Genomic DNA, 27838 nt, shown 5'->3' on the forward strand with positions numbered 1-27838 from the left:
AATCCTTTCGGGTTTTCCTCATTTTTTGTTGTGCTTCTTTTCCAATTCCACCCAAACACTCTAGAAGTTTTGCACCGAACAGAACGTGCTGCAAAAATTCACACCCAAGGCGAAACACTCATGCTGTGAAATATTTCCTTCACACCACTAACCAACCCTAGGACAGGGTCTGACAGCATCGCATCTCCTGCTGACTTCGCTGTACTGGGAGCTGTCAAAGCCAATGTGCAGTGCGGGGGCGATATGAGTGAATGTGTGTTTGTGCACATCAATTCTTTTAGTGTTTTATTGCAATTTTCGCACATAGGCGGCGGGAAGCTTCCCTGCTGAGTCGCTCACCTGTTCGGAACGAAAAACTCCTTCGCTTTTTCCTTTACTTTTTACACCTCGGTCTGTGCTTTCCAGCGTAATTCGCTTAGCTACATAGTTGTGCACTTTAATCGAATGGTAAAGCACCCTGCCATTCGTTTGCTTTTGCATTTTCAACGTGTTAAGCTGGCTGGATGAAGGTACTTTTCATTCCTTCTCGTGTTCTTAGACCCGAATACAGTGCCGAACGTAGCGTAAAGAGCAATTGCGTGTGTCTTATAGCTTAAATTTCAACAAAATCTTGAAAATTTTCGTTTTTGAATAATTAATAATAGCAAATAAAACACTTCTTTTCATGGTTTAAGAAGTATACTTGTACACATCGGCGGAAGAACAGCAACTATGTAGAGCCCACTGTTTGCAAAGTGTAAAGTGCAAATGATTCATTCTTCACAAGCATCCACTCCAGCAAAAAAAACTCTCCCCAACAGTCGAAGCTAGCCGCTAAACATGCACATTACCAGCCCAAAAGTCACTACAGCTCAGCGCCACTAATTGCATGGACGAGCACAACTCCTCGTGCACGGATGGGCTTTTTAGGGCGCCCAGCGTAATGAGTGTTTATTCTGTCCGTGCTTCATTTTCGCTTGTTGCACGTCGTTTTGTAAACCCCAAAGTAAAGCTCCTGCTGGACTTGTGTGTGAGGCCTCATTAATCTATTAAAATCAACTTGGTCTCTTTTATGTGATGATCATAAGGACTTATTTGGTCAGCTAACTTTGTAACGTAACGTACTGCAATGCTTGTAGTGTTGCTAGCTAGAATGAACTGGAATAAGAGGGAGTATTTTGAAGTATTTTGAAGCACAGAATACTTTCTCCATATTTGCTGCCCTACGACTTAGTGAGTTGAAAGAATGCGTTTCATACTCATTTTCTTTAGAATACGAGAATATTCTCGTATAACATGAAGGAGAATTTTTTCTAACTGAGATTTTTTTCTAAGGACGACTAACGGATGCAATAATATGAGCTACAGTAGTAGATGCGTCAAACATCCATCACAGTCTTGCATTTCTGGAGAAGGGAAAGTGTATAAAGTGGAAGCCTGGACCAACAGAAACTCTGGTGCACAGCCTATGAAAAGTATGTCACGTCTTGACTTATTTATTTCAGAAATGGCATTAAGTAGCAAGATTTGTAGTGACATTATCCTACCATAGATGCTTCTTTCGTTTAAAAATATCACAAAAATGACGGAATGCTGTTGTTATTTATTCGAAGCGAATATTTGAGAAATTAGCGTTCAGAAATGTTGGTGGAAGCAGATTCATTCTGGGCCAATTTGAAAAGAAGAGAAGAATATTCAAATAATTGCTTAGTTATCAAATATTGTGAATAAAGTTATAAAATAACCTTTTAATTTCAATTCCAACCAATTTTTGTTGTCTCCTATGGCTTAAAATCTTGTCAACTGTCGCAAGTTGACATGAAATTTAGGAGAAAAGTTGTATAGAGATTACCATCCAGAAATTCTTGTTTGCAAAGTTTACGATTCTGTGCAACGAAAAATTTAATTCATTTTGCCTCTTGTGTGCGAATTAAATTGATATTTTCCATCCTTGAATTTCATCCACGCGTAGTATTTTCGCATGTAATTCACAAAGCTTATGCTGTCTTTCAAATGTTTGATAAATTATCATTACTGCCCTACCGGGGCTTCAACTCTGGTACTTTGCACCATGATCTTTCTGCACGGCACCCGTTGGCCTAGTTCAGGGCATTTTTTCGCTTCTCATTACTCATTTCCTCATTGCACATGCACTATTTGCCCCCGTCGATCCTGCCCCATTGTCAATGGTGGAGTGTAGTTTATCCGAACGCGGTACTCATTATGCTAGAGTCGGATTTCATACCCAGCTGATGGTAAAATTATGAACCAAAAAAAGGGGGAGAAAAAATGGATCTCCAAAATGCACAACAAAAAACCTCCCTGCAGAATAGTGCCTGTAATCCGACCAAAATCGGGCAAAAATACACTCGCAAATAAGCGAAAAACCGCAGCGCGTTGCTTTTGTTGTAGCACGAAAAGCCGTGAGAGTTTTTATTGATCATCTGCATCATCAGACAAAGTTCCGCGGCCGTCGCTGCTGTCGCTTTGCCCGCGGTGACTCGCATACCATGCGTGTGACTTTTGCATCCCAAAGTCCAACTGAACCGGCGAGAACCATTTCTCATTTTCCACTCTCGCTGTGTGCGTTCCGCTATTTATGCGGCGATATTGAATTATTACACTTTAACAGCATTATTTTGCGGTTTATGGCGTACGCTTTTTATTGCTTGTCCCGCCATGTTTCCCTTTATCGGATTATATTTCCACCGGATGCAGTGAGACATTCCCATCCGGAAACAAGGATTACAGTCGATGCGCGCTAGTGTGTGTGTGTGTGTGAGTGCGTTTGAGTGATTTTTCATTTCACATGCAGACAAGGGCACCACTAGCAGCAGTGGTGGCATCATGTGTTTTATTTTTCGTCGGTCGGAAACCATCAATTAAAAGCAATTTCGTACAATAAATTTGGGATTATTGTTTCACCGGTTCTCAGCGGAGGGATCAGCAGTGAGCTCACACGGTTTTGTAATTCGCCGACCGCCCGTAGGCGTTCCTAGCAAAGGTTGAGGTGTCGTCGCTAGCCCTTTTTGGGAAATGAGCCGGGCGTGAGTGTGCCAGAAGTCGACCATCTCTGTGTAGGAGAGAAACGTGGTGGTAATGCCGGGTAATGCGCCAAGCCGGTACAATACCGATGCCGTTGCAAACCATAAATCAGTGCATCATATTGATTCTAATCGCAATGACACGAACCAAGCCCTAGCCAACCGAAACGGGTCGTTGTGGAGCGTGTTGAGAAGAAAATATTGCCTGTCTGTCTGTGACCTACGGAGAACATGATTAACGGAGTATCCGATCAAGGGATGGATGGACTGGTGAACGTTTCATGGGCAATTGATGACAAAGTTGCTCTAAGAGTGAGGTACTAAATATAATGATTATTTATTCATAATATGACTTAAAGCCACTCTTAAACGCCAGATGCTTTCAGTTACAATCATAGCTTGTGATCATTGCAGAGAAGCAATTACTACACTTTGGTGAATAACAACTACTTTATTTACGATTTTTTTTCTAGAAATAACGAGATCTATTATGGTGTAAAATTATTTATTTATTTTATTTTTACTTATAACTAATTATGACAGTGCAAGGCCGTATTGTCAACACCACTTGGGGTGATTAAATTAAATGAACATAATAGTAAGGCATTTCCTCCTTATTCTTTGCCTTATTACGGACATACTCGGTTAGAATAAAATTATATGAGTTGTATTTTTGATGGATGGCATTCGATTTTGCCAAAAAAAAAAGACTAAGTACTTAAAGAACAAAATTATAAAATGTTACAGAGTACAGCACATTCTATAGAACGATGCATAAAATTTTGAATCCTCAATACGGGGGTACGATCCGGATGGCATTTGAGCAGTCAATACCGTCATTTAATTAAATAAATAAGCTTGACAGGGATCAGTATCAACAAAACAAGGGCACATAAAGACAGCGCAGAGCCTTGTTATCAAATACTGAATAAATAAATGAGGTTAACAAATGAAATGAAATGAACAATTTTATTTCATTTGTACTGAGCTCTATTTTGAGCTTTACATAACTTCTGAAAGCGTTGCATAAAATCGTAATGGAAAGCGTTTCAATTGAGATGTGTATTGATATCTTCAGATTCTATCTAGTTTTAATTTCTCAAAATATGCAAAATTATCTTCTTCTTCTTGAGTTAACGAACTGCTTGTCTATGCCTGCCATCTAATGAACCTCGTAAACCCTAACCCCAATGATTTTCGGGATTCCAGCTTAAGGTGCTACTTAAGAAATTAAAAATATAGACGTTTTAAATTCAGAAAGGAACGTCTCGACCCCACGCTATGGTAACTTGGCTGGGGTAGTCTGGAATCTTAGCTTTAAAATCACCGTTGGACACTAAAAGAGCTGATCGACAGGCCACTCCTCCATGAAAGTAGAAGATATCGCAAGTTATTGATACAATGTACGACATCATCACTACGGAGGAACGATTCAAATGAGATTTGAAGTCCATTCCTGTCGTGTGAAACCAGGGGCTGCTATCGCCTACACCACCGGGCATTTAAAATGTATATTGATGATGAATGGGAAATGTTTTATTTAACAAAAATTGTTACATTAGAATAAATGTGATTTGTAACATTTTAGTTGAATTATTTTCAAGTTTTGGTCTATAATTTCAATCAACTTCATTCGTCCTTTGAACAATGCTATTTGAGAGCTTTTTTCTGTATTTATTTTTCCTAATGGTCTTAATTTTTGGATGAATTTATCATTTGCTACAAATTTATCGTTTACGTAGCAATATTAATAGAAATTAACAAATTATATAAAAACACACTCGTTTGGAAAATCGTTCGAAACATTTTTGATTTATTTTTTATACTTTTCATTCATTACATAACCACCACGGAAAACAACTCTCAGCTCCCGTTGAAACGCCCTCCCGGGGATGGTGGTACATCATAATCACAACCTTCTTATTTTTTTTTTTCGACCCACTCGCTTAACCAAGTGTTGCCCGTAGCCGTGCGATCTGAGCATCGAGCGCAGCCAGATTAAATTCCTGATCACGCGGCGGATTGGCACGGATCTCCTCGAGCGATTTCAGCACATGGTCCGGTACCGGTGGTTCCACCGGCAGATGGGCACCTTGCGGTTGGAATCCGTACGTATCGGCATTGTAAGCCACACGGTACAGCACACCGTCCGGTCCGGTGTACGAGTACTCGCCGGCCGCATTCGCACCGTCGTAGCTAGTCTGCTGTGCCGCAATACCATTGCTCGTTTCGTAGCGATAGTTGTACGCACCGCTCGGGTCATGGTTGTGTTCCTGTGCCAGGATGACGGCCTGCGACTCGGCCGTACCAAGCACCGGCCCACCGAGACGCTTCTGGGGAGCGGCCATAACACTGCACACCACAACAGTGGCCAGGATAAGCTAGCACGAATAAGAACACACATGGGATGGGATTAGAATATTTGTGCAGAAAACGCACCACTGTACAACGGCATCCTGGGTGAGGGACGCTCACACACCGCACTAACCACTTTGCTGCACATCTTGTAGTTGCAAGCGTAAGAATAAGTAACACACCGGGAACGAAACTGAACGAACGAACCAACTGACAGTGACTGGTGCTGGTTGGTGCACTTGTCGGCATCTTTTATACATACACCATTCCACACCGAGCACCGAGCTATTGGGGCTCCAGTTACCAAATTATCCACCCCATTCTCGCTGCTCACCACCACGAAAGAAAGGTGCGGTGGAGGGGAAGGGGTGGCACAAAACCCGGTTCCGTGTGAAGCTGGTTGCAGTTAGATTTCCACCCGCGAAGAAGTATGATTCGCGCCCGGTTCAACCTTTTGCCCGACGATGAGAAGGCGATGATGATGAATTTTAGTCATCATGCGATCATCCACCCGTAGTAGCCGGATCGTTCAGCCGCCTCTCTCCCGGTGGGGTTTCAAACCCCGGTGGGAGGGGGTGACTACTAGCAGGTCGCTCTGCTGCACCGCCGTACCGTAGTAAATTAGTCGATTAAATGTCACTCGCGTAAACACGCAATTTGCTCATGAGCAGCCCCAATCGAAGCCACCCGCGTCCCGTCTCGTTGGTGCACGGTCATCCCAAACGAGCCCCAAAAATGTGTTGTTCCAAATGTTGACCTCCTCGCGTTCGTCATCAGTGCGCGAGACTCTATTGTTTGGTGGCACAGACAACGAGCGACCTGCTGCGGCACAGGTGACATGGTCCAAGATCTGTCTACATTTTGTCTGACACACTCTCATAACCGTTCACCCTTTTGCATGTTGCTTCCTTCGTGTCCAAGCATCCAAGATCTGAGGAGGGGTTTTTTTTTGTTGTTATTGGTGAGTTAATTTTACATCCACTTTTTTTTACCACACTTTGCTCGAATGTGTTGTCTGTGTTTGTTTCGCACATCGTTACTTTCGCAACCTTCAGATATTAATCAAAGGGATCTCCCCTTCTTGGCAGCAGCATCTTTTCTTCACTACTGAACGATGCGCCGCCAAATGGTTTGTTGCTATTTGGTGAACGATTTTGGAAACGCTGAACTTTACCCGTGTATCAAATGTGTCCAACCAGGTCTATCGATCTGGTAAGGTGTTGGACGTAACCTCGTCGAAGTAGAGAAGAAGAATAAAAAAAAACGGCTCCTAGCACTCGTCTATTATAATGCCATAAGGGCTGACCAGTTTGGGAACCAACATCGTGTGATATATTTTCCTCTAAAAAAAACCCCCAGCGATTGACAGATCGCGGGAGAAACATGACGAAAAATGACGGCATTGAAAGGGAGCAGACAACAAGTCTGACATAAGATTCGGGTTGCCGAAAAAATCGAAAAATAGGGAAAAGAAAGGTCAAGATTTGATGGAATAGGGTGAGCGTTTTTCTGTTGGTTTCGTTGGGGTAATTTTGACGAAGGTTTCCAATTGCAAAATCTTGTGAGCATTGCCATTTTTAGACAGCTAGACGACTTCTATCCATGGATTTAGCGCCCGGTAAGTTGCTCTGAATGTCAAAGTTTGTTTACAAAAGCTGACTGTACGTATGTGATTGTGGTTTTGGGGGTATTATTTACATTAACAGGCAAATTAACAAGATTAGACTAATGATTTCTTCTCTATTCGCAAAAAAAAAATAATGCTCGACAGAACGGGAATACCTTTTCGCAGGCTTCCAACCTGCAAGTAAGGAATGAACTTTGAGAATTCAAACTCACAAAGCCCGCCGACACTGGTAAAGGTCGCGTGTGGTGCGCTCGCTCGCCCCGGTGTAGAGCAAATGTCAAAATCATGTGAGCCGTGGCAGAGGCCATGGATGTACAGAGATAGAGACCTCAAAAGTCTTCCGCCAGTTGCAGAGCTAATCGTTACAAATTGGTTTCGTCTCAATCGCGCACGCTCGCATAACACTTCTGGTGTTCTAGTGGTGGCGCGCAGCTTGAGCCGAACAGGCAGAACAACAGCAAGAAGAAGTTACAGCTTTTACGCCTTGCTTTACATGTACATTGTGTGGGGTCGCCTGGAGTTCTCACTTTATTTACATTCTCTCGGCTCTTGGCAACGGGCCAGCTCGGGTGTAGAATCCGGTTGTATCAAAAAGGAAGCCGTGAAGCTGGCCAGTACGGTGCTGGCAGGCCGTGCCCAGAAGTGCCCGAAGCATTTGTTGAACTATTCGAGAACCGGCCTACACGGACGATGCGCACGAACATCATCATCAGCAACAAAATCGTGCTTTGTAGGCAGCATATTTCACTTTCAATTAAGTACACTATTAGTTCGCGGTGACCAACACACTGTGCGACTCTCGGCCGTCATCTTCGTTTCTCGATTTTCTCGCATCGATCGGAATGTTGCAAATCAATATCAACGCTCAATCCACCTTCACGACGACCCGCGTCGGCGTCGCTGTGTGGAACAAGTTGCTCTTTATTCCTCCTTCATCCCCGTACCCATGCGCCCTTCTTGTCTAGGTTTACTGCACACGGGTGGTTTGCAAATTCTCTCACGAATCGCTCCCTCATCTCAATCATCAGTTTTGGTGGGGCCATGGCCAAACCGCCGCTCCCTTTTGGCTGCTGCTTCTTCACCGCCGGGATTCGATTTGGTCGTGGGCTGACGCCGTGTTCGGTACGGTCGAAATTAATGGGCGAATGGGCGAAGTGCAAATTTTTGCGACGCCGCATCCCAACCAAATCGGCCAAGCTGCTCGCAGTCGTTGTACATTCAAGGCGGGACCGACAAACAAAAAAAAAAAAAGCTGGGTGTGGAAACTTAAACTGTAGAAACATAATTTAGAGCAAGGGCTTGCTTGGCAAAAGTGCAATAGTTTTGTTGGATAATATAATTTATTACACATTTTATCGATCAACGTGAGGTCCAATGGTAGCTAGAAAACTAGAATAGTGCTTTAAAGAGGTGTCGATTGGGCGAGTGCTGAAGCGTAGCAGCACCCCAACGCCTAAACAGAACGATACGCCTCGCACCAACTTTAATGGGAAACAGATGATCCCTCATCAGCTGCCCGTTAAAGAAAGCTTAACTTCAACACCGCCCATCACCAAACCCCATCGCATCCACATCAGTCAAAACCCGTTGTCGTGTCGTTTCAACGGGCAGTGCTAAAACATGCCACGTGACATGCCTCGGCAAAGGCAAACAATTCACTTACGCATCCCGAACACGTGTCGGTAATTTTTGGCTGATATTATTTATTACCGTCGTCGTCGGCCGCTTTTTGGACGCGGCGTTGGCAGGCGGCACGTTGTAAGAAATGGGCATTAGCCGCCCTGCTACTGCTTCATCTTGCTCCTGTCGTTAGACAATTCCTCAATATATTCCACATTTGTAACCGGTGGACGTGAAAAACCCATTTTCTCGTGCGTTCCGTTTAGGTCGACCCCTGGCAGATTCCATCACCAAGAGCCGGCCTCAATTTCAGAACACAAAAATGCGAATAGGTGACGAAACAGAAACGGGATCCTTCAGCATCCCTTTTTTTTTGTTGGGTTTGCTTTGGCTTAGGAGGACGAAAAAAAGGGGCCACGCGATAACACAGTGCTACTACACTGCCCTTAGCGCACGTCTAGATTATGCGTATCCGTTTCCACTTCGTTCCGTTTCGTTCCATTCGGTTGCGTAAGTAGGTTGATTTCGCTTTTCACCCAGGTTGGTCTCCTTTTTCTTGGGGGACGGTAGACATGGTAGAATGTTGGGAAAATCGAGAGAAGAAAAGCTGTGTGATAATTTCGGTCCAATCAAACGAATTGGATGGAAAATTCGATATTCGCCGCATGGTGTGAAATGAACAACACAGCAGAGAACACCTTCTTCTATTGATTTCTTAGAACGAACAGTAAGCTTCATGGAGTGATAAGCTTTTTATCAAGCATTTATTGGCTTTGGTTCTTATCTGTACATCATTCTTTGGTGGCAATCTAACTGCGTTCTTTAAGTTCCTTCAGCAAGCTTCTCAATTTTTGGACCCGTTTGTACACGGTCAATCGTCTGCAGTGGACGGACCATCATTTTTGTTGCCTGCAATGATTCGAACGAGCCGCGAAACGTGTGCCATATGTTACCACCTCTTGTCTTCTGTTTTCCAATTAGATATTTAGCGTTAAGGTGACTGCAAAACAGAAGATTTTTATTACATATTATTCGAGTTTTCGATCAATTGAATACTTACGCATCATAGCATTGTGTGAACCACCAAGCGCCATGGTAAAACGTTGGGCAATCGTTTGTCTTGTGGTCGTACGTGCTGAAGTTCATACCCTTATGGATCACTAACGAATCACCGGCCGTCCCCGATGCTTTGCCTATCTTCTTAAGCTGGTAGTTCTCACTTTCAGCACCAATAAGAAAATCACCGTAATGCTCGTATGCCGTTACACCTTGAAAGTCTTCCAGCTCAATCATCATCTCATACACCGGGCCAGAGTTTACTATCCGATAGAGTTGCTCCAAACCGAGCCAAAACTCGCCTCCCAAATCCCCAAAACCATTCCGATACTCGGTCCAGTTGCGATAGAAGTCAACCGTACCGTCGAACCGCTGCTGGAAAATAATCCAATCGTCACCGTACGCATGGTTTGCCGCACGGCTAGACTTCACGTAGAACGAACCATTTTCCTTCCCATCCGGATTAAGCATGTACACCTGAGTGTTTAGGGAGATTTCTCGCAGCTGATGCTCCAACCGGGCCACTTTAACTTCACGCGACGTCGAAACATTCGCCAACCTTTCGGACACCTGGCGCTGTCCTTCGCGAACAGCTTTAAGCTCCTCGAGCACCTCAACCCTTAGCCTGTCGATGTTCTCGCTGGGACATTCCTGCTCCGTGCTGCCTAGCGTTAGCTGCTCCTTCAGCATTTCGATATCGCTTTGGAGGTTGTTTGTACACGATACACCTTTTTCCTCGAGCAACGCCTCCAGCAGCCTGTGGAATTTGCTCCACAAGTACTCGATGCTCTGATCGATATGAAGCTTCAGCTCCATCATCTGCAACCCAAGCTGGGCGGAGTTGATGGTAGACTCTGCGGCCGATGCAATGGCTTGGAATGGGCGGCCGACACTGAATCGCGCTTCGCAGCCACCGATCGCGACACCCAGCAGCAGCAGCAGCAGCAGCAGAACCGTTGCAACTGTTCGTGACGCTGCCATAATTAAGCACAAACGGGTTTGCCGATACACACAGCACCGTGTTAAAGGGTCGCTCTAAAGGGACGCTGCTTTATATCTTGAGCGCGGTAGGGCGGTAGCTTTGCTTTTAACTTTAATTAATTTGTGCTGTTTGATTGATGTTTGATGTTTAGTGTGGTTGTAACGAAACAACAGTTTGTAATTGCTAAATGATGGAATTCGTTTCTGGATCGAAATTGAATCAAATTAACTTCCAGCTTCGATTTTGGATTGAACAGCTTTGAAAACCACTTTACTATTAACTTCATCAGTGCACTCTCGTGCAGATAAAATTTTGCTGAAATTTCTTTTAAAAACCTTAGTTAAATTTGCATTTTAATGAAAGAACAATAGCAACACCTTTTAAACTTAAAAAGTCATTCAGGAACCATTAAGAACACTGTCTACGAACTCCAAACCTAAGATCAAACATCTTTCAGCCATGGTGTGGGAAAACAATTTAATTATACTTAACATTATACTTCGTAAATCAGAATCTATGTTTTCGTAATAAATAGAAGATAAATCTACAATCACAGCCTTTTTTTACTTATTAAAAATTCATAGTGAGCGATTCGCTCAGGCTGTCCCATATTATTTGTTAAGAAATCCCTTCTCTTAAAAAATAAAAAAACGTTTCATTCTGCTCAGTTTTCTCTCGTAGTGAGATGCTATTATGCTTAATCAGGAATTTATTTATTTCACTATTGATATTGGAATATTGAAAATGAAGTAATGAAAAGAGAGAAGTCAATATTGCTTTTACTCTTTTGCTACTTTCTAGGCCAATCAGTAGTTGCGTACGCATCCATAGTGCGGAGGGCCTACGACTGGTCCCTGGTGACCTTTCGTAGATTATAGCGGTCACTGTGCGTAGTTCTTTCTGGATGAGCGTGCCTGTAACATGCTGAGATCCTTCGACTATCCGGCTCTACTATCCACGATCACCGTCCTAGCGAGTAGTCTTCGACTAAGGACACTCCTAAAGCTCCAAGCTGCGATACTTCGGATAGGGATCACGGTTAAGGCCCTCGTTATGAACAGGACTTTTCTCCTGGACTGGACGTTACGTTATGACGAAGCGTCTAACGCTTCTAGGCGTCTAGGATAGAGTGTTTTCCCACGTGAAAGATCCTCGAAAGAAAAAGCCGACCTCACCCCGGAAAAGGTGCCCTTTTACGCATCACAGAAGGGAAGGAGTACTATTTGAGCATTGCTTAGCATTGCTTTTCAATTTTGTATAAGAGTAAAAGGATCTCAGCATCATTTATAACATCATCCATTGCGAATGGAACGCATAACTGAACACACCCTGTACAATTTCTGCAAAAATCACATTAGACTTCAACGAATGGAAAATGGTTCCTTGCTTTGATGAGCTCCGGAACACATTGCTTGATCGACTTCTTGACAGGACACAAAAAAAAAGAAAAACAACCTTTAGCTCTTCTGTTTGGCAACCACATTTGGCTTCGATTTATATATTTCATCTATTTTTGCATTTGCTGATTATGAATTGACCATACGCGTATCAGCAGCTGGTGAAACAAAATGGTGCTTTACTATATCGTTTTTTCCTTGTTCCCTTTATCAATTCGCTAAAGGATGAAATCTGCATTGTAGAGAAATAATCGTAATAACGATAGTATTTCCCACTCCTTAGCTCCATCGGGTTCATCAGCTTCCACTTCTAAGCTACCTCTATTCATTTCCTCATTTTAATGTAGCAGCATAACTTGTGTAGTTTGTCTGTGCGCTTGCTTGAAGTGGCAACCAGCTGGTTGTTCCTGTTCAATGAGTGTGTGTGAGTGTGTTTCTGGCACACATGGGGTATGCTCAACACCAACCTTACCCGAGTGACGCAGCATCCATGAAGAATGGTTAAAACGTTTCCCGGGCGGGGGACAGCTTACCTTCACCACCCTGTTACCACCAGCAGTGCGGAACCCTTTTATGCTATCTCTCCGTTGGGACACAAACTGATGAAGTTTCCATCGTTTTTTTTTTTTTCATCCTTTGTTCTCCATCAACATTACCTCTGGCGCAAGCAATGACGTGCTTTGGTATGGTGTGTTTTCTGCCATGGGCATGATAGGGCACGGCCACAACCAAGGGAAAACGATTCCTTCCTGCCATTTCATTTCACCTCGGATGGCTCATTTCCCTATTTCCAAGCCGTTTTTCAATGCTCATTTTCCACCACTGTCGTCCCGGATCCGGGAGGTGAAATGGTGCCCGGGACTATGGGGAAGCTGTTGCAAAACGTTAAGGATGGGAAGCAATAGTAGCATTATTATGAATTATTGTATGCTCTATCATAATAGAAAATCATTTCATATGCAGTTTGCGTTCGGTGTTTCTCTCTCGCTCTCTCTCCAGCACTGGTTGAACCAGGCTCGGAACAGTCCCATCCATTTCGAGTTAAAGAGCGTACTGGAATGGATACAGCAGAGTGCCTTTTTCCCATTTCAACTTAAACCGTGTGCAGATGGTTTGCATTTGAAAAGCTGGAGTAAAAAAAAAAGACAAAAAAGGATTGAAGAAAGGAAAATACGGAAGCCGGGCTTTGATGGATTTCCTCATTTTCTGTGCAGCAATCGCTCAGACACACACACACACCCAAACACTCACCAGATAGATGTCCATTTTTCTTCAACCATATCACCTCCAACAGCTTCCAAATTTGTCGTTTTTGTTTGTGTGTATGTCCTCCAGCATCCCGATCAAATATGTTTAATACATTCTCGCCCTGCCTAATGTGGCAGCAGCAGATGAGCACACACATCTGGCTGTAGTCAGTATTATTCATAACGAATTTAATACTACACTAGCTTTGTGATGTGATGCAATCAACCTTTGGAACGAAATCGAACGAAATCTGTCTTTCATGAAAGCTGTTCCGGTAAGAAGAAAAACAAAAAAGCTTAGTACCACAGCCGTCTGCTTCAAGCAATCTGGGCTCTTGTTTATGCTTAACCAGCCATTCGTGCTTTTGATTTATGCTGTTCCACTGCTGAGGGCTCGATGCTCGTTTGCCGGTGAACCGAGCTCTGGTAAACGGTGGGTGGAAATAAATAAACGATGATGCTCCGGATCGGAAGGAAATCATATCCCTTTTTTGACGAAACAAAATATCTGCCAGCAGTTGCGCGCGCGCGCGCGCTCGTGTGTTTATATTTTGGAATTTTTCTATGCCTCTCGTCCCACTTAGTTCACTTTATACCGGGTTCAAAAAAGGCGAATGTAGGTGGGCAATCATTATCATATCGGTATCATAAACGTTCGGCGTATTGCGTGTTCTGCCTTTTAGCCGTTCGACGATCCGATCGCTCCACCAGCAAGTGCTCAGAGTTCAAATGGTGAGCTTTTTAGGCGCTTTTCCCGGCACAAAAATAGATAGACCATGTTTAGTGTGCGTGTGTTTTTCGATCGGGACGGTACAGACAGACAATGTTGTGCAAGTATCATTTTTCGGCATGAAACGTGTGCCTACGCAGCGAGCAGTGTGTAGCTTTCTTTCTTCTTCGTGCGTCATGTTGATGGTTCTGGGCAAAAGATGATGTACTTAGTATTAATAACGCATAACAAGAGGATCTGCATGCGTGTGTGTTAACCCGTTTATTTTCCGGCACTGCTTCAAATCTGAACGAAGGATCAATGTTATGAATATCGGATTTCGCACGAGTTAAGACAAGTGCCTCATTTTGATGAGCACAGCAAGGATTTTGTTGATCTTGCTTTCGGGGTGTTGTTGTTTTTACAATGTAAATTATTACACATTCGCCAATTGCGAAGGATTTTTGCTATGCTTTATTGTTGAAGATTATGCTATGAACGGTCTTAAAAATATGAACAGCGTAACGTAGAGTTGTTAGTTTAGAATAGGTTATTCAGGAGCTTATCGGTCGTGAGTAGCCCAAAAATTTGTTGTCAAAGATAATGTTAAAAAACAGGTTGAAGCTATTCTTAGTTTGCTCAGTGGAAAACAGTAGCGATTATACGCCAACAAGCTAATTTCCAGAATTACTTAAAATTAAAGTGCATAACTAACATCTCTGTTTTCCTAGCCACGCTCTTAAAAAGTATTTTTGTGACACCTAAAAGTCGAAAAGTTTCATCTATTTACTCTTTATTAATCTTTTATGGTAAAATCGCTCCTTTGTAAACATTTGAATAAAAACCAATCCGCTCCATTATTTGATAAATAGTCGCTCGTTTACCCGACACAAAACACCACTTTTTAAATAAATCGATCCGCTTATCAAAATCTACGCTTGGAGTTCATCAAGCCGAACCGGCTCTCCGTGGTTTACGGCAAATATTATTATAATCCTTCACACTGCGTATCGCTAAAAGTCATTACGAGGCGCGAACGAGACGCCTATCATCCACTACGCCGTGCTGGTTGCCCTGTTCTGCGGGCTCATCCGTTCGTACCTATGCTATAAACGATGCGCAATTTGCTTCATCGAAAATGGTAGAGAAAGCCTCTTGCCACGTTGGGAGTCGTCCCGATTTTTTTTTTTTCGGACACCGTTCGATACCATTCTCTAATGGTGCGAGCTAATACCGTACGTGTGAAGTCGCCAACCCTATCCAGCCACAAGCACGTCGCCGGTTCCGGGTCGGAATCGGGAATTTGTACGCGAGATCTCGTACGTTCGAATGTAATTCATTTGTTAACATAAATTAGAGCGAAAATATTCCGACAGGAATAAATTATCCTTTCCTTTTTTTTTTTTTTACTCGCTGGGAGGTAGAAATAGAACGGCCGATTGGTGGCAGAGCGTCCTGAGTTCTGTTTTTTTTTCTTCCCCACCCACGGAAGATAGGGACGGTTCAGGTAAAAGGGAGAAATGCAACTGAAAAACACATCCTGCACATACCACACTTTATGGGAAACACAATAGAATAAAAAGGCAGGGATTTGTGCTAAATTGTAGAGTGTTGATAAGCGGAATCGAGGAGAAATGGGGTGGTGTATGGGTGCTTGGCAAAAAGCTTCCAACAATACTAGGACACGATTCGCAGATTTGCACCCCACCCCATGCGACGAGTCCCGGTGAAAAGGCTACGTAGCATAATTCTGTCTGGCGACAGAATCGTTGTCACACTAGTGTGCTTTTTTGTGTGTACTACAAACACACATACACCCAGAGCCATACTGCTGTCCTTTGCAGAAATTTTCCGACCCGAGGACACTGTGTGCCACAAAAAAAACTATTTGCATGCATATGCCACTTTGTGTGTACTGTGAGTTTTATGTGTGTGTGTGTGTGTGTGTGTGTGTATCCGTCCGTCCTGTATCTCTGTATATATTTGTGTTATTCTGGCTCCTCGTCTTCCCGGATCCCGATGCTCGGGATGCAGGAAGGGTTGTGGAAAAACAGCTGGAAAGGTCAACGTATGAAAAGCATTTTTATCACCGTACTCCCCACATAACAATTTTGCACATAACCTCACACCTCGTTGAGCTGCACTGGACAGGGTGGTTGCATCATTTTAATTGTTCTCACCACCCGCACACAACCCTTGCCGAGATGGCTTGTTTCTCGCTCTCTTTCACTCTCTCTCTCCCCCTATGTCATATCGCTCAAACTTTTCCCACCAGCACAACAAGCTTGTTTGTGCATGTGTGTGTGTGTGTGTGTTTCGGTCCGTTTTGGTCCCCTGTCCTGTCCGTCCGACGTGCGAATTGGTACAAATTTTGCAACACGCTTTTAATGCTTGCCAAATATCTGTTTTATTTGTTCTGGTGATCAACGGTGCATAAACGGTGTATGCTTCACACGCCGATCCTTTTTTTTTTTTTTTGGGGGGTTTAATTTCGTTTTTGGCAGCTTTCGTCTGCAGGAATTATGTTTGAGTTAAAGTTTGTTTTTTAGCCCCGGATCGTTCCTCCTGGGCGAAGCGAATTAGCCCCAAACCACCGGCGCACAAAGTTTGGAAATGGTTTAACAGTGTGTTCTGGAGTGTTGATGTGTTAGAGTCTGAAGGTGTGTGTGTGTGTGTGTGTGTGTGTGTTTCTGTCCGCTCCTCAACAAATGGGCTAGACATATTTAGCCACCAGGAAAGGTTGTTTAACTTGGCACATTTTACGGAAGCGAAGAGCACTTTCCCGTATTTTCCACCGTTGATATGCACATCTGCTTTGCAAACCGACGTTGGCGATTAATGCTGTTGAGCTGAGGAGATGAGGTTCGACTAAACTAAAGTTACAACATAGCCATATTACCAGGTGGGTCCAGTACATCACCCCTCCACGGACGGATGACTACATTTCATACACTCTGCAAAATTGGCGCAAAAGCATAAGCCCGGTTGGATGAACGCTCGTTCGTGCTGTCCTGGTACTGGTTTAGGACAACCAACTTACATCAATTTAATTTCGACAGCCAGCTTTTCGCCTGGCAGAGCAGCTTAATGCCCGGTGGACACGGGGGGGGGGGGGGGGGGGGGCACCGCTGGCCGGAACCCTTAGCGAACAAACACACCAAACCATGTCATGTATTACATCCGGCAATATATTTAGTTTTCGACAAGTTTGGCAGGTGCTGTTGATGAAGCTCAGGACGGCGAAGGTGCGCAAAGTTTGAGATTTAATGAGATAATACGTCAAAGGATGGTGTATGTCATGACGGTTAAAAGCAAATTTACCGATGTAAAAGCACGTAAACAGTTGCAAATTATTCACAGATTTTATTATTCGTTACGATGGAAGCTCTGGGTGCGATGAGATGAGGTCTCATGTATAGACGAGGATGTGATTGAACCTAACTAAGCTAAATCAGAATATTCTGATCCACAGAATTTGGATTTGATATTCAAAGTCACTGGCTTTGAACGCTCAACAAGTGCTAAAACCGCTCTGCGATCACTGCCCAGCATCGTCATTTGTTAGTCATTACAATTTCCATCTGCTTCCAATCGTTGTGTCTTTGTGTGATTTCTTGTTTCGAATAACTTTTTTCCCTTGTTATATTCTTCTTTCTAATCTTACGCTTTTAAGCGACCACTCGTGCGATCAACGCCTGAGTATCGTTATCGCTTATGAAGCGTTTCGTCCAAACAGGTGTATATAAGTACTGGAACTATAAAGGTCCTATACCCCTATTGATATAATCGATGTAAATTTGCCAACTAAGACACTACTAAACTCACTAATTTACATTGCAAAGACCCATAGTAGTGGTTATTAAGGCAATTTTGTCAATAGGGATAGTATTCTATCTCCATCGTGGCAGGTTTTTGAGAAGAGAAGTTTCCTCAAACTGTTGTATAGGACTGCAGTATAGTATACTACAGTCTACAGTGTAGACCGGATTAGCATCCAGCTCCATTTCTATTCTATTGGCTAATCTCCATTTCCAGATTCAGTGTTGCATGCTCGATCCTTTGCTAGCTTCTGCTACGTAGTAGAGCATCAAACCAATGATGTCAGGGTATAACATCAGAGTATGCCAGGGTCTGGAATGACTTAAAGAAGACGGTTTTCTTAAATTTCCACCTCCGAGTCTCGGATCGCTTCTCTCTAGCATCAGATTGAAGGAAAGGCAGACTAATTCATGCCTCGCCACGTCCTTTTCCTTCTTTGGTGGTAGCATACGGCCCTGAGAGTCCACCTTCGTGTGACTTGTTCAAGTATACAGAAAAAATGCTACTTAACTTAACTTAACTTAAGGAATTAACATGTCCACATGTTTAAAACAATTCACTATTCGAATATCACTAGTAATGGTTTTAGATTGCTCTCGTTTTGTTTAAAACTATAGGGCACTGATTGTATGACCTGTACATTCCGCATGTTTTGTAGCTCAAGGTAATGTTAGAAATATGAGATTTGTTTTTTGAAATATTTTACAATTTTGTGTTTGAAATAAACAAAATTTATTTTGATTTTCTACTCATTTTCTGGCAGTTCTTTTTTCCTCATAGTAAAATAAAAAAAAAACAATTCCACGATCCAAACGACAACAAAACATAAATCTAGTTATTGTGCTACCGATCTCAACAGTGCACAGTTTTCTATTATTAAAACACAACAGAAAAAAAACCATTCCTAACAGAAGCTTCTTTCATCTCTGTTCCAGGTAATTTCTTTGTCAATCGTTCGCATCATTCGCCCACCAACAGCACCAAAGCAGCAGCTAAAACAACCTCTGTAGCATCAATGGCGTGTACACAGAGCATAATGCACCGTGAGAAGGCGAGTAGGCGAGAGCCAGAGTGGCGAGAGGTTTGCATAATGGTGGCAAATTATTCCAACGCTTCGGGCGGATGGGCGGAAAAAGCACAAACCTTACAAATCAACAACACGCAAACGAAAAACATACGCGCTCGGTGGAACCACCAACGCCTAGTAGCGCAGCGTGTTTTTTTTTCGCCCGCCGGACAACTGTACAAAAAGAAGACGCTGTTGTGACCATCAACATGTTTGTGTGGTTGAGGCTTTGATCTCCTGCCTGAATGGTGGTATTCTTTCGTTTCGTTCAGTATTTTGTTTCTTTTATTATAATTTTTGTTTGATAGAATAGCGAAACATGGAACAGCTTTTGTGTCCTTATTATGCTTAGATTTACTGTGCGTTACAAGGCTTATTGACATGTTTCAATGAGTCCTTACTGTTTTCCTGATACATTTTTCTTCTTGTGTGTGTGCGTTTTGTGTTGCTTTCAACACTGACAGTTTCACAGTTCAAATTAGGTCAATTGCTGGAACACGCTTTGAACTTTGCCCGCTCCCAACCTACCAAATTATCCATCCCACACCACGCTTAGAACTTTCGGTTCGACTACCGACCGAAAAGTCAATTTACCGGCACGTGCTTCCTTTCTTTTGGCCGGAAGCGTCCCATTTGTTCGCCCGTGCCCCTTTTTGACATCGAACATTCGAAACAAAAGATAAAGCGTCTCCACCGCCGCCGCACAGTGTACGCGAGGGGGCATTATTTTCGGTGCTATTGACGCGGGGTCATTTGTTATATTATTTGTGTCGCGAAAAGTTGCTCCATAATGCAAAGTATGCGAGCTGGGATGGGGGTTTTCGACGTTCCTCGTATTAGTTTCAACTGTTTTTAAAATTTTGAGATGAAAATGATAGTCTTCATGAGCTTCTAAACGTTATACTATGGTGACAATTGTTCCTTTTAACATTATTTACACGGGTCGAAGTAATATTCTTATTATATTTATTTTGCTTAATAAAGTTTAAGAACATTCCAATATTTTGCTCTTTTTAGGAAAACTTCCTACACTTGATCAACACTTGACACTTGATTAGGATTTTTTAAAATAAATTAACTAACAGCCAAAGCTTTGTTTGTAATCAGAAAACGTTTGATTAGTAAATAAACGCTTAGTAAATAGTTATTTGGTTGAAATTAGACAATGTACAGGGCTATAGGTTTAAAAGGACCATTTCGATACTTTATATGAATGAAAGGATCCACGATCAAATACGTGGCTCAACTGTCGACTGTCAAACTGTGTTAAATTCAGCTAAGCTAACTGCATACCCGAGACAGGAATTTTTTTGGGTTCTGTGAAGGTTGAATGCTCCTGTAGCTATGCAATCAACTGCTATACTCTACTTACAATCCAACTCAAAAGCGCATTGCATACATTCAAGCGCGATGTAGCAAAGCTTCCAATTCAAATTCCTTTTCAACCTAAATTTAATATTCGGAAATATTCATTGTACATTCAACTTTAATCTCCAATTATCATTCCAACACTCATTTCCTTTGGCGTAGACGGTACCACAAGAAAAGCAACATTCAAACAGATGTGCCGGGTACCGAAACCACTCCACTAATCTTATCGCCTACCGGCAAAGACCTTCTTCTTAAGCAGAAGTGCGATGTACTTTCGCTTAAAAATTATTTTCCCTTTTCAATTGCCAAATCATAAAATGCGATCGCACCCACCTCGACCCGCGAACTCGCGGGGTGTTTTGGGAAAATTCTGCCTGCGATCATAAAAATGGCGGGTTGGAAGTTGACGGTTTTCAAGCCACGTGCGTGCGTGTCTCAGCATACCAAACGGTTGGGTTACTAAGAGGAGATGCGTTCGTCCGAAAATGAACGAACGAAATATGCTGCACTTTATGACGAATGTGCTCGGTTTGGCACTGTTCGTAGCTGCGAGCGGAGCAAAATGAAATTGCGTTTGCGTGTGCGAAGGATTTTCGTAATCCTGGGTGCGGGTGTTCCCACACCCACAACCCAACAAGACGCGCCATCATTACAGTGGAAGCTGTGGAGCAACAATAAAAAAGTGCAGTATTCTTCACAGTACCATCATCAACCGTCCTGGCTGGCGGTTATGTACGGTGTGGCCAAAACAAAAAAACGAAACTTTCCTCCCCCAAAGCACATCACCGTTTCCGTTGGTGCCTGCGTCGTGTGGTCATGAAAATTATGCTTCCCGCGCTGACCCGTTTGGAACGGCGAGCGTTATTGTTTTTACTACCCCGCACTAAGGCACATAAAAATGTATGTGTCCCATCTTGTTGACAACTTGCGCATGTCCCCTCCCTACTACTCCTACCGTCGAGAGGGTGAGAGAGACAGAGAGCTGACCGACGAACGCCACCGTACCGGGAGATGGTTTTATGTCTCTGTGTGTCCTCCCGCAAACCGTAATGACCGTAAGCCATTTGTTGTTGTGAAGCTTTTATTTTTTCTACGTGCCCGCTCGCTCTCTCGTTTCCAATAATCTCGATTTCGGAAGTAAAGCTAGACAAATGACCACACACATAACGCATTGTGTGGAAGCAAAACCACATTGCCCGAATCGTGCACAATCGATCACGGTCGAAACGTTCCAGTTGGACAAAAACAACGCGAGGAATACACAGGGATAATATAAAAATATCAAAATCCAACCCCTCTTAAAGGAAAAAAAAGGGGAAAATACAAGAAAGGATTTACTTCGGTCGTTAATACTACTCTTTCCTCCCCCGGGTGTGATGCTGGGTTAGCAGACTTGTTTTCTTCGACACAGAAGGTGGAGCGCCCGTTAGGCGCTGGTTGGTTGGTGGAAGGGTGGAACCGCGTGTCATGTTGCACATAAACACATTTTCGTTACGCGACCGTTTCGCCGAGAACACAACACTACAAGAAAGATGATATAGTACTTTCTTTGCCGATGTTTTGTTTTGATTTTCATCTTCAGCAAAGGTGAAAGAAAAATCCTTTGGATAAGTAAGACGGGGGTCGGATGGATCCGAACAGCGTTTCATCTTTGAACTTTCGCCTGCTTGTTGTGTCTATTTCGCCGTAAAACGAATCACTTTTGTGCTTGATTTGGTGGCGTCATGTTTCTTAATGCTGGATGCTCTTATGCTTTACAACCAGATCGCTACACGTGCTGGTGATGGCATTGAATCCTGTTTCGATCTGTCAACCACACCATCACCGTTGTCGAAGAAACCACTCCATCCAGGTCACTGATTATTATTTGATACCTACAGCAGTGACGCACGCACGCACTTTCCGGCATGCCACACCATAAACAAGGCGCAAACGTCCCACATTAAAAGAGAGCTTAAGAATTTGTGATCTTACACATAAGTTGGATGAGCATTTGCTTGGTTCAAACACGATTTATGAGCCGATATTGTGATTTGGGACGATTTTATGAGCTATCCTAGAGTGTCGGGGGTCGGTGCTCTACAAGCTGCGTTGCGAAAAACACACGTGTCCAATTGTGGGTTATTTGTTCGATCGTTTGGTCGCATTTGTCGATGCTTTATTGATGAGACTGTTCCAAAAAAGGAAGATGTTAGGAATGTGATGAGTGGGAGGATAAAAACGGTTTGCTTTTCCCTTAATTAAATCATACTTCAAATGAGTCTTTTTAACGATCTCGTTACTATTTGTCCTTAAACTAATTTCACGTCTCTCCTTTCTAACTTTAAATCCTTTTCGATAAAATTTTAGTTCACGCTTTTTATTGCAAACCTCTCCACTTTTTTTATAAATGATCGTTCGCGCGCAGTTTGCAGAACATTAGTCGCCGGATTAATGAACCGGATTACAGATTCTGCAAGCAGACAATCAAACAAAAACTCTCCACTCTCTTCCTTCTATAGCTGGCAACTGAAACAAGGCCGGCTCGAAATTCTATCAACTAGCGTACCATGGAACCAAGTGGAACGAAAAATTGGACCTAGGTTCCAAAAGTACGAGTATAATCGGATGTTATTCATGGTTCGTTTTCGAGCTCGCTTTTTTTTTAATTTGGTCCAAAATGAAAAACTTGAAAAAGATTCAGCTTTTTTGTTTGTTGTGTAATAAAAATTGAAAAACAAATTTTACTACCGGAAAATTGCACTCGTTTGCTGTTAAAAACCCGGTCCCGGTGGTTTCGGTTATTGTGTGTTAAAAGTTAAATTGAGCCTCATTAGCGAATTAATCATGTTTTTCACTAATTTGTGCTAGCGCTTCCGATGAATCGGTACCCGATTTTATTATACCCTTTTTTTTAAAGGGCCAACCGTTCAACGCTATTTCTGCATGCCGTCCTAATTTTTACACAGTCCCTTTTTATAACACCGGAAACAGTTTAATCACAAAACGATCTCTTTTACGGGCGGTAGGTTTCTGGGTTTCCTTCTTAAACGATCGTGAATGGTCGGAAGGGGGAAAAGGAAGGTGGAGGGGGTGATCTTGAGGAAAAGATGTGCTAGAAAAGTGTATAATGCTACTTAAAGCTTCATTCTCAACAGACACCAACAAAAAAAAAACCGTATAGTTACGTACCATCATCATCAGCGCCTACTGGGTGTAGGATTCGGTGGTGCGATTATGCTGAATTGTTGTATCCTACTGGGAGGAAGATATTTTGCTAGAAAAACTCTCCCCAAACCATTGGCAAATAAAATGGGAAGCGGCACAGCAGGACCCATTAAAAATCCGACTGTGAAATTGTTTCAATTCGTAATCCTTCGCAATAATGTGCACGTTTAGCTCGTCTCGTGTACCGTTTGGGGAAGCTTACACGCCCGGGAAAAGATGCTTCATTTGTGCGGGAGATATCCGTTTTCCATCCTACAACTACCACACCTAAACCCCGGAAACCCCTTGCATGCAGCATAATCGTACCTAGAACTGAGTGAAATCAACAGCAAAAACGCGCTTCCCCGCTGCGATTTGAATTGCGAAGCGCATTAAACGTCTCGCGCGAATCACGGGCTAGAATCCTTCGCGTTTTTTGAATGCCTCTATACATTGTGAATTGGTGGCTTAATCCGTGGTGCTGTTGCTGAGTGTTGAGCTTCGGTCTGTTTTTGGAGGATTTTGTTATTAAGTGCAATTTCACCCAGCCTGTCTGCATACAATTTAGTTGAGAATAAAACCAATTTAAAGAGCAAAACTCAAATGCTTTAAATTTTCTTCAACAAAGAAGACATTCCAGTACAAGACGATAAAATAATTAACCTAGTGAGGACGAGAAATAAAACGGTGACAAGAATTACTCGCTCCTTCCTTACCTTCCGCCCATAGAAGAAATTTACAATTTTACACTAACGACCAGAGAGGCGCACTCCACCAAACGGAACGAGCAGGGAAATGGGTGGTTGGCACCATTTTACCAAAATCCAGGCCAGTACCAAAGGTGCCAATCTGGCTGCTGGCCTGCTGGCAACAGAAACGGATTTTCCGGGCGCGCGTGAACATTCCAAAAAATGGGTCGCGAATACAATTATCGATTTTTCTTCGCCCACAGTCCCCCGCTGCGTTACTTTTCCGCGCTCATTAAATAAAAGCTCGCCCGCCGTTGATGCTGGTGGCACACCCCGTAACGACATTTCGTTCCGGGACGGTACGGTATGGTGGATGCTTTTTAAAAGCAGAATAAGGACAGCTCCGCTACTTCCCCGGGCTTTCGTCGCGTGGGGTTAATGTCCTTTTTCGTCCTCGGTTTTGTGGCGCAGTTTTGTAGAGAGACGCGGTGTGTAATGTAAACAAAGCAGACACAAATACGGAGTTACGCACACACCCACCCACCCACCTAACTCTCACGATAATGACTCGAAAATTGTAGGGGGGAAGGGGGAGGGATTGAATGAGCCGCCAAAATTGTCGATTGCCACAAGGAAATAAAATTCGAATGGATAAGAAAGAATAACACTTTACGCAACAGCGAGAAAGAACCAGAGATCGTTGGGTTTTTGAGCAGATGGAACTTTTCTAAACTTTTCTCGTGCGGCGGTGCATAGTGGGACAGCTCAGTACACACAGGTGGACATTTCCTTTTTTTCATCATGATCGATGCTTAACCATAATAACAGTTACTTCGACAACAGATTGAATAAAATAGTTCCAAACCATTTGAGATGTACGAAGGATACTTCATACAAAGGAGGTATTTAATAAAGATAGAATACGTCATTAGGTTGTAGCAATACGGCCAGGCCGTCCCTCTCAAAATAAATAAAAATAGATAGAAAATATTCTTCATAAACAACATCCTAATAGAATTATTAATCTGTACCTTGTGTATGAAAAAAGCTTCATTAATAAGCGAAAAATGCGTTCTGTTTAGAGTTTGACCAACTTCGCATAGCTCGTGCTTAATGATTTTTATGTAAAATTATTTATACCTCCCTGTTCCGATCCATTCACATAAAGAATCCACTAGTAAATCCACATTAAACTTTTCCCGCATATAATTCCTTCATGATTTAATGTCTTAGTGTTGAAAATTTGGATCTTTCTTAGTCTACTATCGGACTATCACGATACATACAAATAACTTTACCTTTTAATGTCCGCCCTCTGTCCCAACGTGTGGGTGGTCCCCCTTTTTTTGCTTGCTTTGTATTATTGAGCGATAGATTTGATAAAGTGGAACAGTTGAAGAAAGAAAATGAGGGGAGCGAGAGAGAGAGAGGGCGAGTTCTAAGGATGTTTCCATTTACAATACAACAATAAGAAATTCAGGAAGCACCGGAGTAAAAAGTGGCTATATTTGTTTAGCTAGCCTGTGCCGTCCTTCCATTATGCTCGTTCGGGTCAGCAGTACGAACGGCAGCAAGCACAGAAAAAAAAAACCATCTCACCGTCAACCAATATTCAGCATGAGATGGTGAAAATATTGTTCCTGAAATTGATGACCATAAAATAAAATTGGCCCTAGTCAAAGCACAAGATTAAAGGCAGGGAGAAGATGTGTGGGGAGGGGAGAAACACTGCGAAATGTTTGGTTGATAAGGGATTGGCATTCGAGGAAGAGGGGAGGGTGGTGGATGATCCGAGAAGCTTCCCTTTATCTACCCGCACCTTCTAAACAGGATCCAAACTCCAGCTTCCGGGAAACTGGATCTAGCAGCCGAGCCGCGGGATTGGAAGTGATCTTTTTTGTTCGATTACTTTCGATGGTGGATTTATGCCGCATCCCAACAAGTAAAAAGCCTATGCTTGAAAAACACGAAGCACAGCTTTTAGGTAGGGATGGATGGGTTTGCGCTTGTTGCCCGTTGCGGAGAAAAAGCTTTCCCTGGGTGCGGTACCGCGTGCTCCGATAGCCCGAATGATAATTATGAATATTAGAATCATAAATCATCATCCTTGTTGTTTTCCTACCTCCCTCCCCCCTTAGGGTGTTCTTGCTCGGGCGCGCTGAAGCGTAAGCGTCGTTTTTATTCCTCCCTACCTCCCTCCGAAATTCAGTTGAAGTGGGTATCGCCTCCGGAGCTGGAAGCTAGCTGGTCGCACGATAGAGGATCAGCTTCATCGATAAGGATACGAATTTCAGTTTTTTAGTAGCTTGTTTCCGTTCGTGCACCTAAATGGGAGAATCGATGAAATCGATGAGCCTCGCGATGCTGCCGGAGGCTTGCCAGGCACTGTCTGTTAATACTTCTACTGACGGGTTCAATATTGTGTGAATTTCTGCGTGCCCAAAATCGATCGACCCCAAACACGTCCCTGGGGGAATGTTGCTGGGTTGCTTTAGCGGGAGGGCACGTCAATACACTGATGGCAGCTGATGCTTTTGGGATTCTCCGGTTTTGAATACAGATTTATTTCCAACATTTCTTTTTTCCTCCTTTTTTTTTAGCACGCCTTTGTTGTGTTTAGAGACTCTCCAATCGTAGCCCTTAAGCGTAAAGAACAGGGCGCGAAAGTAAACAAAAATAAATCATCTGCAGTGGAAGTGTTGTTGACCCTTCGATTTTTGAAACTGAAGGGAAGCAAAAATTAAAATTGGTTTTGAAAGATTTTATTCTCTCTTCCTTTATTTATTTATTTATTTATTATTTTTTTTTTTTGCACACCATCAACCAAATCCTAGTTAGGAGGGATTGTTTTTTAAAAATTTCAAGTCAAATAGATGATAAGGGATGATGATTTTTCGCTCTTCTTTTTAATGATGAAGCCTTTGGTGGTAGAAAGAAGAAGAAAACGGATTGAGAAGGGATTATTAACAGCAAACAACAAACAAATCACTTGAGAAAGGTAAAAGCCCTACCCGTGACCAGAAAGTTCAAGGGTTTTATATTTAGCAATCGTTTTGTGATTTTGTTTCGATGATCTGGCTTTTATCCTACGCGGATCAAACGCGATAAGCACACAAGTGTTCAATATTTAGAGTCGGCGCGCTGTAACGCTACGTAACGGCAAAACGTTCTTGCGCCATCATCGGCCAAAGCTGCTAAAAGGAAAAGAATTTCTCGCTTTTCATGGTAGCCATAGCAACGAAGTTTATTGATTGCAGCTGCGTTTCGCTTCCCGAGCTGTTCACCAATCATCTCCCCTCCCACCACCCCGAACAGTGGGTCAATATTGTGTGTAATTTCATACACAGCACACTTTACCGGATCGATTGGCCAATTCTCGTTTGTAGCCTACGCCAACAGACGTTTATTTCTGTGCGTGTGTGCGAAGTGGGCCTTGTATTTTCATCTTCGCTTCTACTCCTCGCAACCACTTCGCAACAGAGATGCGTCACCATGGCGACAAACGATTACCGCAACGCGCAAGATGTGCGAAAACTTCGACCGAATATGATACACTGGTGGGGCTCCGAGGCGAACGACGGCGGCCTCCTCTCACACAAGTATAGCAGGCCAAGCATTGGGTGAGGGTTGAGAAAATTGGTTGCCTTCGTTCATCATATTGCTGATACTCATCTCCATATCGATCCCTTGC

The 27838-nt window shown here is 43.0% G+C and overlaps 3 protein-coding genes across 4 annotated transcripts in view; 2 read left to right on the forward strand and 1 right to left on the reverse strand.

Annotated features, from left to right (window-relative positions):
• The window catches only part of LOC126561936 (serine protease 53-like), a 291346-nt gene that overhangs the window by 174624 nt on the left and 88884 nt on the right, over positions 1-27838 (forward strand). The gene's annotated exons all lie outside the window — the stretch shown is intronic.
• Positions 1-27838, forward strand: part of LOC126563640 (Krueppel-like factor 6) — a 269712-nt gene that overhangs the window by 161457 nt on the left and 80417 nt on the right. The window lies entirely within an intron of this gene.
• LOC126563219 (endocuticle structural glycoprotein ABD-4-like) lies at positions 4966-5616 on the reverse strand. The gene is made up of 2 exons (XM_050219847.1): positions 5512-5616; positions 4966-5404 (listed from the first exon to the last, which is right to left on the reverse strand). The coding sequence occupies exons 1-2, from the start codon at positions 5524-5526 to the stop codon at positions 4970-4972; spliced, it is 450 nt and encodes a 149-aa protein (XP_050075804.1). The 5' UTR covers positions 5527-5616; the 3' UTR covers positions 4966-4969.

This window comes from Anopheles maculipalpis, chromosome 3RL (genome assembly GCF_943734695.1).
Source record: "Anopheles maculipalpis chromosome 3RL, idAnoMacuDA_375_x, whole genome shotgun sequence".
Lineage (NCBI taxonomy): Eukaryota > Metazoa > Arthropoda > Insecta > Diptera > Culicidae > Anopheles > Anopheles maculipalpis.